The following is a 12,267-nucleotide window of genomic DNA, read 5'->3' as shown; positions in this document are numbered from 1 at the left end:
AAAGTAGTTCATTGAATGAATTATATGTATTTGAAGGTTGACAGCATTTATTTGAATTAATTAAAGAGCGTGAGAGAGAGCGCGCGCAAGATGAGAGATGCCAGTGTAAATTACCTGAGTCTGTTCAGCATCTCTCTCTATTAACAACGAAGCTGTGAGTTTAATTACTTCAAAAGCAGCAATTACCCTCTCAGTGCTGAGAAATAGAATTTTTTAATAATTAAAGTTGCAGGCTAACATTGACAAGTTTCTGTGCTCCTGAATGTTTCTGTGTGTGCAGCGTGATCTCAGAGTGACGTATGCTTGTGTGGTTCAATGGAAATAACGCGAATGATGTATGTGTCTGTATGCTTCAATGAAAACAGCACATTTATATAGAATGGTGATTAAACGGTTTCATTGCACACCTTCCAGCCAATCAGAATATAGTTTTCAGACAGACCATGGTATAATAATAATAATAATAATAATAATAATAATAATAATAATAATAATAATAAATAATAAATAATAAATAATAATAAACTGATCAGCAGTAAGAAATTGGCAAACCAACATCTGCTGGTCAGTTATGCAGGCAAAAATCTCATACACGTTTTCAGTAGAAAAAAAAAAGCTTAGAATTGCACAAACCTTCCAGATAATGCTTTTCTAATGGAGAGAGAGGAAAGAGGGAAAAGAAACAAAAAGAACGAGTCTTTAGTGTGATTATCATTTGCTTTTTGTAGTATAAGAAGATTTGTTTTCTAGAACATGTGAGTAACTAAAGATGAATCAAAGTATTTTTAAGAAACGCTACAAAGGAAAATGAAAGACTGAAATATTGCTTTTGGGTTTTGCATGTACTGAAATGCATCTTTCCACTCTATACCACAATATATGCAAAAAAGTAAAGCTCTTATTTTGGTCAGTAGAAAAAATTTAAATTAAAGAAAAAAAGTAAATTGGTAAATATATTATCAAACATCATTGTGGTGCAACTTTTTGGGCTGATGATGAACCATGAGCTCCTTTCAAAGGTTGACAGCATGCTACCAGTCAAACCATTTGTACTTTACCATGTTTTGGACCTTTAGGTCTGTTCACACCAAGTCCACATTTTTGCACAATATTGTAAAATAAACCAGTGCACACCTACGAACCATTTACACAGAATTCTAAAACGTTCATGCCATTTATTTAAACTAAACTTAGCATGAACAGGCCTTTACTGGCCCTTCTCACGGAATTAAATTGAAATTGCAATCATGTCATAATCATCAATTGAGCAATCTTGTGATGGGTTATACATGCAGATACTTTGCAAATGCAACTGACAAATGAAAGTAAAGGAGGGATGGCTGAAGTAAGAACACAATAAGCACATCAATGATCTTGGAACATGAATGAAAATAAAAATAAATGTCTTTTTGATGTTTTAGTACAGACGTGGGCTTCCATGCACAGAATGAATGAGATTTCACTGACAGAGAGGTTCATATAATAATGCTCACCTGGACGCCAGGGCTGACAGGGGTCAGAGGGTACATCTGGAACATGGTCTGGCCATAGACGGCAGGGGGCTGCTGTACTACGATGGAAGGGCTGGGCTGACCCTGAGGCCGAGTCAGAGTGGGGGTTGTTGCTGGTTTAGGCTGAGGAAACAGTTAAAATGAAAATGTATGAAAATCTAAATCTCGGTAAAACAAAATGACCTGACTTTAAGGTACAATATATTTTGTCCCAATATATAGGCCTATTTTCATTTTTGGCAATATGTTGATTGCAGTTCATTTAATGACAAAAAAACCAACAACTGATTTACTTACAGGGGAGCAGAAAATCCTTGGGTTGAACTCCTTGGCATTCGGATTGAGAGTAGATTTTCTAACGCTCCTAAAAAGTGCATAAACAATAAATCAACATGTTGAATCATGAATCATGTTGCAGGGAAATAATCTTTTAATTAATAATTTATAATTTTACAATGAATTCTGATTCACAATGCCAATGCTACAGCTTTTTCATTTTTTTCTGCTGACTCACTCTGCTACAGGGTCATTCTTCTCCTCCTTCTCATCCTTATCTTTTGCAGCAGTGTTGGCCAGAGGCGAAGTGGTCTGGACGCCCTGAGATGTCACATCAGGCCCTCGTTTCTGCTCTGGTACAGCAGAGGAAGGAGAGAGTGAAGGGGTACCAGATTTACTTCCTGCTAGGGCGACGCTCACAGAAGTGGAGGTTTCTTCATTAACGCCGGACTCCATGGAGACTTTGGGTCCTGTTGAATCTACTGTGCTCTTCTCAGCTGCTTGATCCTTTGGCTTTTCTCCAAGGTCCCTTGGAGTCTTGGGCTCAAAAACTGGATCTGAATTTGAGCTAGACTGCAACTATAAATGATGAAGGGATTAAACTAAAGTACAGTTGCTGAAACGCATATAAAGGGAGAGCAATAAAACTTACCCTAAAATCTACACTGAATTTCTTTAAATTATCTAGTTGTTTCCTGTGATCCGGAGCCATGCTGGGAGGCCCTAGGAAGATCAAAAAGTAAAAGAATAATTTTAGAAAGCACATTTACTAAAAATAATTCACATACATTTGATTTTTCACTAGGATATGTTTTGATGTAGTGGTGTCGCAATATACTGGTACAGAGGATGTCCTAGATATTTAAAAAATGAATTGATATTTTGTTAATACTACACATATAATATCATAAATAATCCGGTGGCAGTAACTATCTAGCGGACACTCCAACTTAGTAGGTGGCGGTATCTTAACCCTTGTGTTATGTTGTGGGTCAATTTGACCCGTTTTGATTTTTAAGTTGTCAGAAATATCAGTTAACCTATGTTTTTTTTCTTAAAATTTTGTGACTTTTTCTCATTTAGGGTCATGAACATGCATGCAAAGTTTCAACACGCTGATGTGTTTTGACATATACACACACATTTACTGTTACGTTCGTGATGTTCACGGGTCAATTTGACCCGCATATTTTAATGTTCTAAGGCAATTGTAGAGACCCAAAATAATAACATTTCTTGGTTAAATTTTGTTATTTTAGTTTTTTACTAACCTATGAAGCTAAAAAAATAGCTTTTCCCCATTTTTTCAATACAGAAATATTTTTTGTATGCCACAAATGGTAAAAATTTGCTATAATTTCTTTTTTCAATCTATCTGAAATACTATCTAACCTACATTGTTTTTCTTGAAATTGTGTGACCTTTTCTCATTTAGGGTCATTAACATGCATGCAAAGTTTCAACATGATAATGCGTTGTGAAATGTGCATATCAAAATGTTATACACTCTTGCTGTTTGTGGGTCAATTTGACCCATATAGGACAGCTGTTCAAAAGCAACTGTACAGACACAAAATACAAAACACTTTGTTGTATCTCAGAGCTCTTCAACTATTAACAACTTCATGAAGCAGTGTTTTGAAATCGGCCATCACTGTATAAGTCGTAAAAGTAAAGTTTAAAACAAGTTATAGAAGTTTATGAACATGAAAATGTATAACATATAAAATATACATTTTACAAAACATGTTATATTCTAAAACCTCAAGAAAATCAAAGCTAAATATCTGAACAAATTCTGTACCAAATTTTAGGTTGATATCTCAAAAAAAAAAAAAAGTTTATGTGTGCAGTACCAACGTTTTCCACTGGATGACATGTAGACTCTTCGATTTCCATATATGGTTTGAGTGATCTGAACGTTATATTTTCATACTTTTCAAAATATCTATGAAGTAGACATCCTATTGAGAAGTAGTTTGGGCAGTAATGTTAATATTTGATTTGTATTCAATCTCTAAAATGCATATAAAAAAAACATATGGAAAGAGTCAAAATGTGCGTTATAGTTTGGTACCGCATCACAAATGACGAATCTATCACTATTTATCTCCTGCTCATCTCTTTTGAAAATCAGTCACCAAATATGAAAATTAGAGTCTGAAAGCTTTAAAATGCTATATAGTTGGTCAAGATTTCTTTAGGTTTAGACTAAGATAGTATTGTTCTAAATGTATAAAGGCAAGTGTCCTAAGGGCCAATCTTAAAAATAAAAATAAAAATGGTTAAAAGTATTTTTTAAAAATTGTAAATTCAGATATTTATTCTTTGTAATGTGTGAAAAGTATTGATATTAAAAGTTAATTGTTTGTACCTGATTGTATGTGTTTTTTCTTAGTGTGATTTTTGGGGAATTGTATTGAATCCAATTAGGGTCAATTTGACCCGGACCATAAGGGGTGTAACCAGAAATCGGACAGTGCACGAGGGTTAATGCTGGTTGACACAAATCATAAAACAGAAAAATAATATGGCCTGGTTTCACAGACAGGGCTTAGATTAAGTGCCTTAGGAAAAAAATTATTGGTGTGCATTTTGAGATAAAACAATGGCACTGACATATTTTAATGTATGTCAGTGCAAGTTGCTTTCAGCTAAAGCAGCTCAAACATGCATTTTAGTCTATTACTAGCTTAAGCCTTGTCTGTAAATCTGGGGGTAAGTGTTAGAGACCCCAGTCTTCATTAGGTGCTCAACAGTAAGTTCTTTCTGTATGCTTTTGTACAATTATGGTTGAGTGTAATTCACTGGCCAAACAAGAAAAAACACAAAATAAAGTTAAAGAGGAATGTGACTGATAACATTACTTATTTTTCATCATTTCTTAAAGACATCGCAATAATATCATTATGGTGAATTTGTGTGGTGAAAATCTGATATCGTGACAGCTCTACTTTAATGAAAATGCCATACCTATAATTGAATTACAGTTTGTGTTTGATTTATAAGATGAACTGAAAAAGTAATTTCTAAATCTATCTATATTTACTGTATCAGCAATTTTGCAGAAGAAAATTAATTATTAGAAGCCAAGTCCTTAATTCATAATGACAACTTGTCATTTCTGCTTTCTACGTGCTTTATGTCAACACAGCAAAAACACATGCAGCAAAAATCAGCTTTAGCAAAAGCTTCACAATTCAGAATAAAATCTGCTAGCTGTAGATGATAAATGATATCTCCAAAAGGTACACACCCTTGCCGATGGATCGAGCGATGCTTGCAGGAGTTTCAATAGGCTTCACATTCTCTTTGTTGGCATTGGGAGAATTCTGTCTTGTCTCTAGTACTCTTGATTCTTTGGCTATAGAAAAAATAGAAAACAGGCTATTGTAAGATTTGGTACAGAGGAAATGAATAACACAAATTAATAAACAGGCCTTAAAATGCCACATATTGTGTAAGGGATGTCCTAACCCTCTTCTATTGGAGATGCTTCCAGGTTGGTGGCCGGGTTAGCTGCTGTAGGTGAAGTAGCCGTTGTGGAAGCTGTCACAGAGTCTACTGGCACTGTACCAGACTGAGGGGAAGACAAGCAGGAGGAGCTCGGAGCACCTCCGCCAATGCTATTCTGTCGAGGTGAGCGAGGTCTGTGTGCTAAGACAAAGTGGGAAAAAATTTGTGAGCACTGGAGTGTTTCCGACTGAAACCGAAATCTGGGTACAGATTTAGAATCTAGGCTTACCACCACTGACAACAGACGACCAGGTTCCCCCAGAAGAGCTGTTGCGAGCAAGAGGGGGAGCAGAGACCTCCACCGATGCACCTGGAGACATATAATCGGGCGGAGGCGGGCCACCACCCCGACAAGAGGCCACTCTATGAGGTCTCGGAGTTCGTTGTGACTTGGGAGACATTCTTGGAGGACCTGCATTCACAAACATAGAGATGAGTGAGTTCTGAAAGAAGAAACAAACACCTTTATGGCATCTCTCATCAATGTGTATCGTGTAGCTCTCTCCAAAAGCAGATGCTGTGTACTATGTGACATTCAAAATATGAAGCAAAGACTGAGGGGATAATAACTATGCTAGCAGTTTGTGGTTATATATATACTGGATACACTACGACACACGGTACCAGAAAATGTTGTCGTTTTAACCAAATATGAGTCTTTCGCTTTAGTAACTTACTTCAGTAAGTACGGAGCCCTGCACATGACATACAGAAGAAAAAAAAAAGATATTGTGACCAAATATTAATATAAGAATTCATTCCCACAAATGATCTAAAATGAAAGAACAAATTAGAACAAAATCTAACGATTGCTTAGCTCATATCACATCAAACCGTGCAAATTATTATTTTTATACTTTTTTCTCAAATTGTTAATGTTAACAACATCAGCATTGCGTGACTACATGTATTTAGTGTGTATCAGTGTTACCAGTAGATTTCAATTTCTGTACAGTCTAATCATTTGCTTTTGACTACGGGTGAATCTCCAGTTGTCAACTGATGATTGTCATTTGGACCTTTCTGGATTACAATCCACCATCAAAACAATAAATGTAATTATTCCAGCTGCTGTGAGAAAAGGTTATAAATGATCCTGTGGCCACAATATCAATTTTTTTCTTCCGCATGTCATGCACGGGGCTCTATACTCATTAAATGTTAATGGACAAGAATGTTAATTCTAGTCAATCTACCTGATATACATTTTAACTGAGGAGGCCGTGACAGTTTCTCTTTTTATATACGCCAATGTCAGACATGGAAAGAAACACTTGAGCATTGCCAGGGGTGTCCCCATGGCCAAAATACAATGCCAATCCTTAAACACACCGCAGAAAAAGAGTGAGTGAAACGTGCCCCAAATTCACTTCAATCATGCATAGAAAGAGGGATAGCAACAGAAAATGGAACAAGAGGAGAAGTGAGTTGTTTTATTAAACACCAGGAAAGTCCCGCAGCTGTTAGTGGCAGCCTTAATTCAGGCATTTGGATTGCAAAACGTGAACCTGAGCAGTGGTGCCACAACAAAATGGCTGCTCAGTCTGGAATTTCTGGTACCTTCTGAGGACAGGCGTTTGGGCATGGTGGACAGGGGCCCTGAAGAGCCATGAGCAGAGGGGTGAGACAGGGGCCGAGAGGGCCTGGATGGGGGTCTGGAGGGAGGCCGGGTGGGCGTGGCCGCCCGGGGCGGGAGAGAGTTGGTGGGGCCTGACTGGTAACGGGATGGAGGGCGAGAGGAGGGAGATGGGCAGCGTGAGGGCCAAGGGTGTGCACCTGATAGAGATGAAATGAGTCGAAATGAGAGGAAAGAAAACCTACATTTGACTGAGAGGGGAGAACAAATGACCATGTAAATTGAATAGGAAATCAGAAAAGTCTGAAGGCCTTATAGATTGAGAATTTTAGATATGAAGACTGAAACTAGCCAGTTGGAAAGGTAGAGAGAGGTGATGGAAGAGTATTGAGAAAAAGTATTGGGAAGAAACGAGTTTGAGAGAGGAATGACAAAACACCAAAGAACAAAGACGAAATGTAACAAATCACATTTTGAGACTTCTATGGTTAATTATGAGGCAGTGAAACAGAAAACAACAAGGAAACAGGACTTCAAAGAAGTAACATTAGGAAAGATCAATCAGATTCTCTTGGAACAGCAGCAGTCTTGGCCTGCAGTACTCCCTTGCCCGTATTCTTTTATCATGAAAGGACTGAAAGCCAGAGAGATGATTTGAAAGATCGACTGTTAGTGAGAGAACAATGGATTAATAGATACCATAGAAAGCCAAAGGAATAGATTTTTTTGCTCATTATAATTTCTGGTATTTTAAGTGGAAATTTTGAGTAGTTTCATGGACTAATAAGGAATGATCCCGTTGAAAGTAACACCAAGAGAAAATTGAGACGTCTATCAAAGATCCAGCCAGAGAATATCAGCACATCGCTTGCGGCGCTGTTAACTCCACTGATTATATTTAATGGATTCAAAGCTGCATAACTAATAAACATACAGTTTATTTACATACTTTACCAAATTTGATTGTTTGAAGCATCATAACACTAGTTACTAGCTATTTTGGCCCAACATGACCCAAAATAAGTCAAGGCACAAAAAGTTCACAAATCATCTTCTACCTCCATTGACCACACGCTGATCCATTGTGTTGTAGTCGTGAGGTCCAGATCTGGGTGTGGGTGGGCCAGGGGTACACTGAACCAGTCGGGGTGAATTTTGACGACCAGCTCCCCATGACATGGCTGGTTCTCTGTTCCTCTGACTAGGGGGAATGTACTTGTTCTCCCTGTTGAAGTAAACAAAACAAAGAGGAAAACTTTGGATTTAAATTCAATTAATTGAGCAATACTTTTCAAATTTAATTCAGTTCTGACAACAAAGAAAAAACTAATAATGACTGAAAACAGTTGTAAAGGTACAGACACATTAGTGGAATTACAGCGTCATTTCGTAGGGAAAAAGGTCCACTGTCCATTCACTCAAAACCATTGCCCAAAAGCAAAATTCCTGTTTGAAAAGATTTCTATTGAAAGGACTCAATTTGCTGAACAACAGTAAATGTTACCACACCTTAAGACATTTGTTGCTACTGCTCGTGCTGATCCAGATAAACAAAAGATAACTGCTGCGCAAAGGTTTATTAATAGGCAACAATTTGTCATTTTAAACCAGCGATAGTTTTTGTAATTTTCTGGGATATTTAAATATATTTCAATCTAGGCACAGCCTATTCTCAGAGCAGCTATTTCAGGCATGTAAACTCCTATCTACTTGAATGAAGAAAGACAGAAATCCCCAAAACTGCTTATCAATCTCACATTTAAATAACATTTCAAATCAGCAATAAAATCTGACATGAACCATTTCATAAATGTGTTTCTTATGCCCTTGCTTTCTTATTCTGATTGTTTCTATTGGATCCGGTGCTTCTAGCGGCAGCAGCAGTGACGTGATGACGAGAATACAATGTGGCGATTGGTTCTTTTAATTAGAAGGCAGGTCTTACTCTGCCATATTTTGCGTTGCACTTTTTTCATTCATAGTAATATGAGTGAACAGTAATATGAGTGGAATAAAAGATGCCTTTATAGACTTATGAAATAGCTTTTTCTTGATCTTAGTACAATTTAGAGTATGACAAGCATGAAAAAAACGCTATTATAAATATCCTTTTTATTTGTTCATCTACAGAAATACACTGGAGCACAAACATCTCCTGATCTGCTGATAAATGCAGCGGTAGAGAGTTCAAGCTTCACCTGTTGAGGCTATGAAGCTCCCTCTCTCCACGAACCACAGCAGTGTATTTCTCTTCCTCTGAGCGGTCGTCATTCTCCAGGGCCACGCGGGCCTTGTAGGTGGCACTGGCTTCGATCTCCTCCGCCAGCTGTGATGCACGAGCCTCGCGCTTGAGGAACTCCTCAGAGTTGTCTCGCTCCAAGGGAACCCTGATTAAGTCAGACATCACATACCCAGTTTTAAACAAACTGAGATATACATCAGAGGTAATTTAAAGCATAGATGAAAGAACTTACGTGTACGATGACAAGCTGCTGTCATATGTGGACTTCACACCGTATGTCTCCTCATTGTATTTAAACATCTCATCAGGATCCCAACCATTTGACTGAGAGGGAGACAGTTTAAAAAATGTGATTATGGCTTCATGCCATACCTCTCGTAACCAAAAATCACAGTAAAGTTATTGCTTTAAACATATAAATGTTACTGCTTATGATACTTCTACAGTGATCCAACCGCAGTTTATTACATTATGTAAGCCTGATTTGTTTGATGTCTCACCAGATCAGTGTCAAGAGATTCCATGCTCCCTGAGATGTGCTGCTCTCCTCCATCCCAGGGTTCCAGATCCTTCTCTTTGTGCTCTCCATTCAGACGGGCACTTACCGCACTGTCTGTGAAGTTATCTTCACCAAAACATAAAACAAGCAACAGGATTCATATAACGTGTATCATGGTGATGCAAAAGCACACAAATGATTATGAAAGAGACATAAAACAGATGTGAAAATGTGTAATATGGGCAACATAATTAAGTGAAAAAGAGGTGATGATTTCTAATGCCGGGTTCAGACTACACAATATCAGCCAGTTTTGGGCACAATCCATTTGACATAGGGTGTCGTGGTGATTTGTAAATGACAATAGGTTTCAGGACTCGTGTGTCATAGTGGGCGACAACCGGCGCTGTGTCTGCGATGCTTCACAACGTCCTGACAGAAAGACTAGCATGTTTAATTGTTTTCGGTTCTCCACAACGGGTCCCGTCACATCTGTTACATTGACCAATAGGAGCACAGAGGCTCTCTCTTTCGTACACAGCTTTCAAAAATCCTGAAACAAAGTTCGTGGAGCTATGACAACAGTACTCCTGCTTTTATGATGTTTATGATACTAACACAACACTTTGTTTACGCTCTTGTTTCTGGAAGTCAGTTGCTAGTTCCACCTTCTCGATGACATCATGCACGTCGTTAAAGACAGCAAGCGATGATTGGCCAGGAAGTCTGAACCCGGCATAAATGGACACAAATGGTGGTGCAGGGGCGAGGATCTCAATTATAAAAAAAATAATACAACAATACTGTATCGGAGCACAGTGCATTAAAAAAATATTTTAAAGGCCATGTTCTCAGAAAATGGTGGAGCTGTATTTATTCTTCTGACATCATATCATGTTCAATTTATTATTGAAGAATTAAGCTCTTGTACCAATAAGCAGTGAGTATTCCACTGTCAAAGCAGACAGGAAACAAAGTTTCCTGTTTATCTTTTCCTGTAGAGTCAAGTGATTGCTAATAGTTTATTAAATCCAAACGCTTAAACTAAAGATGCAGTCACATTTTCCATCGAGTGCAGATTTTCAGAGTCAAAATACTGTCATTTCAAGGAATCCAAACAATAGGACATTTTTGCATGAGGGCGAAACATTTTCCTGTTGGTTATGTGGATTAGCCACCTTGACCAACAGAAAGCAAATGTGACTGCACCTTAAAACTACAAAATAAACGTAATAATTGAACTTGTTAATTGAACAAGAACACTATTTTCAGATTCCTGAGAACATGACCTTCGCTGGAGTAAGTCAGGTGTTAAGGGTCACAGAGAACTCAAGAGAAAACACAGTAATACAAAAGAATTAGGAAAGAATCAATATGTGTGGGTTTATTAAACAAACTGTGGCATCATGCCTCATCTGTGTACATTTTTATTACTTCATATCCTATTGGAATGGAATAACGAGAAATGAAAAGACGGCTCATCTATTTGTTTTTTTCCCCGTTTAGTTTAGTTTAACAAACTCAAAAATGAGTTTAGCCTTTTTTGTACTGAAATATAATTTTTTGCAATCGTCAAAATATTACAGTCAAACCTGAATAGGGTGTTATGCGTGTGTGTTTGTATATGTTATCCATCGTGGATGTGTTATGGAGTCACCTCTGAGTGTGTTCTGCATTGTAGACAATATTTGTGTTTAACAAAATATGTAAAAAAAATTTAAAAAAAAAAAACAATTCTAATATCCCATTCATTTCTATGAGTGGCTTCTATGGGTGTGTTATAATTGTTTTAATAATTATAACTATATAAATAATATTAATATTATATATATATATATATATATATATATATATATATATATATATATATATATATATATATATATATATATATATATATATATATATATATATATATATATATATATATATATATATATATATATATATATATATATATATATATATATATATATATATATATATATATATATATATATATATATATATATATATATATATATATATATATATATATATATATATATAGGGAGTGCAGAATTATTAGGCACGCTGATTTTCTGATCATATTTTTTTTCCAGGCACATTTGACCAATTCCAAACCACAGTAATCCTAATAACTACTATTGATTTAGTATTTAATAATGTATAAGTGATATATAATTGTTCATGAAGGCTGGAAATGAAAATCACCTTATATTCAGGTGTGCAGAATTATTAGGCATGTTTTCTTTTACAGATAAATTGAGCCAAAAAAGATATTTAACTCAGACTGAAAAGTCAAAAAGTATTAAATGCCCATGAGAAGGATGCAATACTAATGCAATACTAGACATTGCAGTTAAGGCATGACCATTGGACAGTGAAATGCTCGTTGGGTCAGCAGGATCTGACAAAAACATGTGGCGGAGAAAAGACACCTGTTAACTGCAAAAGAATTAAGAATTAAGGTGAAGAATTAAGGGTGAAACCATCAGGAACCCTTTAGTCTCCAGCGCCACCATTTTCCAAAGCTGAACCTTAACCTGGAGTCTCCAGAAGTGCAAGGTGTCAGGATCTCAGAGACTTCAGTTAGGTAAAGAATCCTAAAAAATGACCCCCACTAAATAAGAATCACAAGCTGAAG

The 12,267-nt window shown here is 36.7% G+C and overlaps 1 protein-coding gene across 7 annotated transcripts in view; it reads right to left on the bottom strand.

Annotated features, from left to right (window-relative positions):
* atxn2 (ataxin 2) overlaps nucleotides 1–12,267 on the bottom strand; it is a 36,249-nt gene that overhangs the window by 10,836 nt on the left and 13,146 nt on the right. For 2 of the 7 annotated variants that reach the window (XM_079815121.1, XM_079815122.1), the window contains exons 7-19: nucleotides 9,622–9,746; nucleotides 9,354–9,445; nucleotides 9,078–9,266; nucleotides 7,938–8,104; nucleotides 6,864–7,079; nucleotides 5,533–5,715; nucleotides 5,265–5,444; nucleotides 5,044–5,151; nucleotides 2,440–2,510; nucleotides 2,026–2,366; nucleotides 1,809–1,875; nucleotides 1,494–1,634; nucleotides 634–651 (exon numbers count right to left, since the gene is read on the bottom strand). In XM_079815121.1, the coding sequence (XP_079671247.1) occupies nucleotides 634–651; nucleotides 1,494–1,634; nucleotides 1,809–1,875; nucleotides 2,026–2,366; nucleotides 2,440–2,510; nucleotides 5,044–5,151; nucleotides 5,265–5,444; nucleotides 5,533–5,715; nucleotides 6,864–7,079; nucleotides 7,938–8,104; nucleotides 9,078–9,266; nucleotides 9,354–9,445; nucleotides 9,622–9,746 (1,898 nt within the window). The remainder of the gene's footprint in view (nucleotides 1–633; nucleotides 652–1,493; nucleotides 1,635–1,808; nucleotides 1,876–2,025; nucleotides 2,367–2,439; nucleotides 2,511–5,043; nucleotides 5,152–5,264; nucleotides 5,445–5,532; nucleotides 5,716–6,863; nucleotides 7,080–7,937; nucleotides 8,105–9,077; nucleotides 9,267–9,353; nucleotides 9,446–9,621; nucleotides 9,747–12,267) is intronic. The other 5 variants (XM_079815123.1, XM_079815124.1, XM_079815127.1 and 2 more) reach the window with 3 other exon arrangements.

Source organism: Gobio gobio, assembly GCF_949357685.1.
Source record: "Gobio gobio genome assembly, chromosome: 4".
Taxonomy (NCBI): domain Eukaryota; kingdom Metazoa; phylum Chordata; class Actinopteri; order Cypriniformes; family Gobionidae; genus Gobio; species Gobio gobio.
This window is presented reverse-complemented; position numbering and strand designations above follow the sequence as displayed.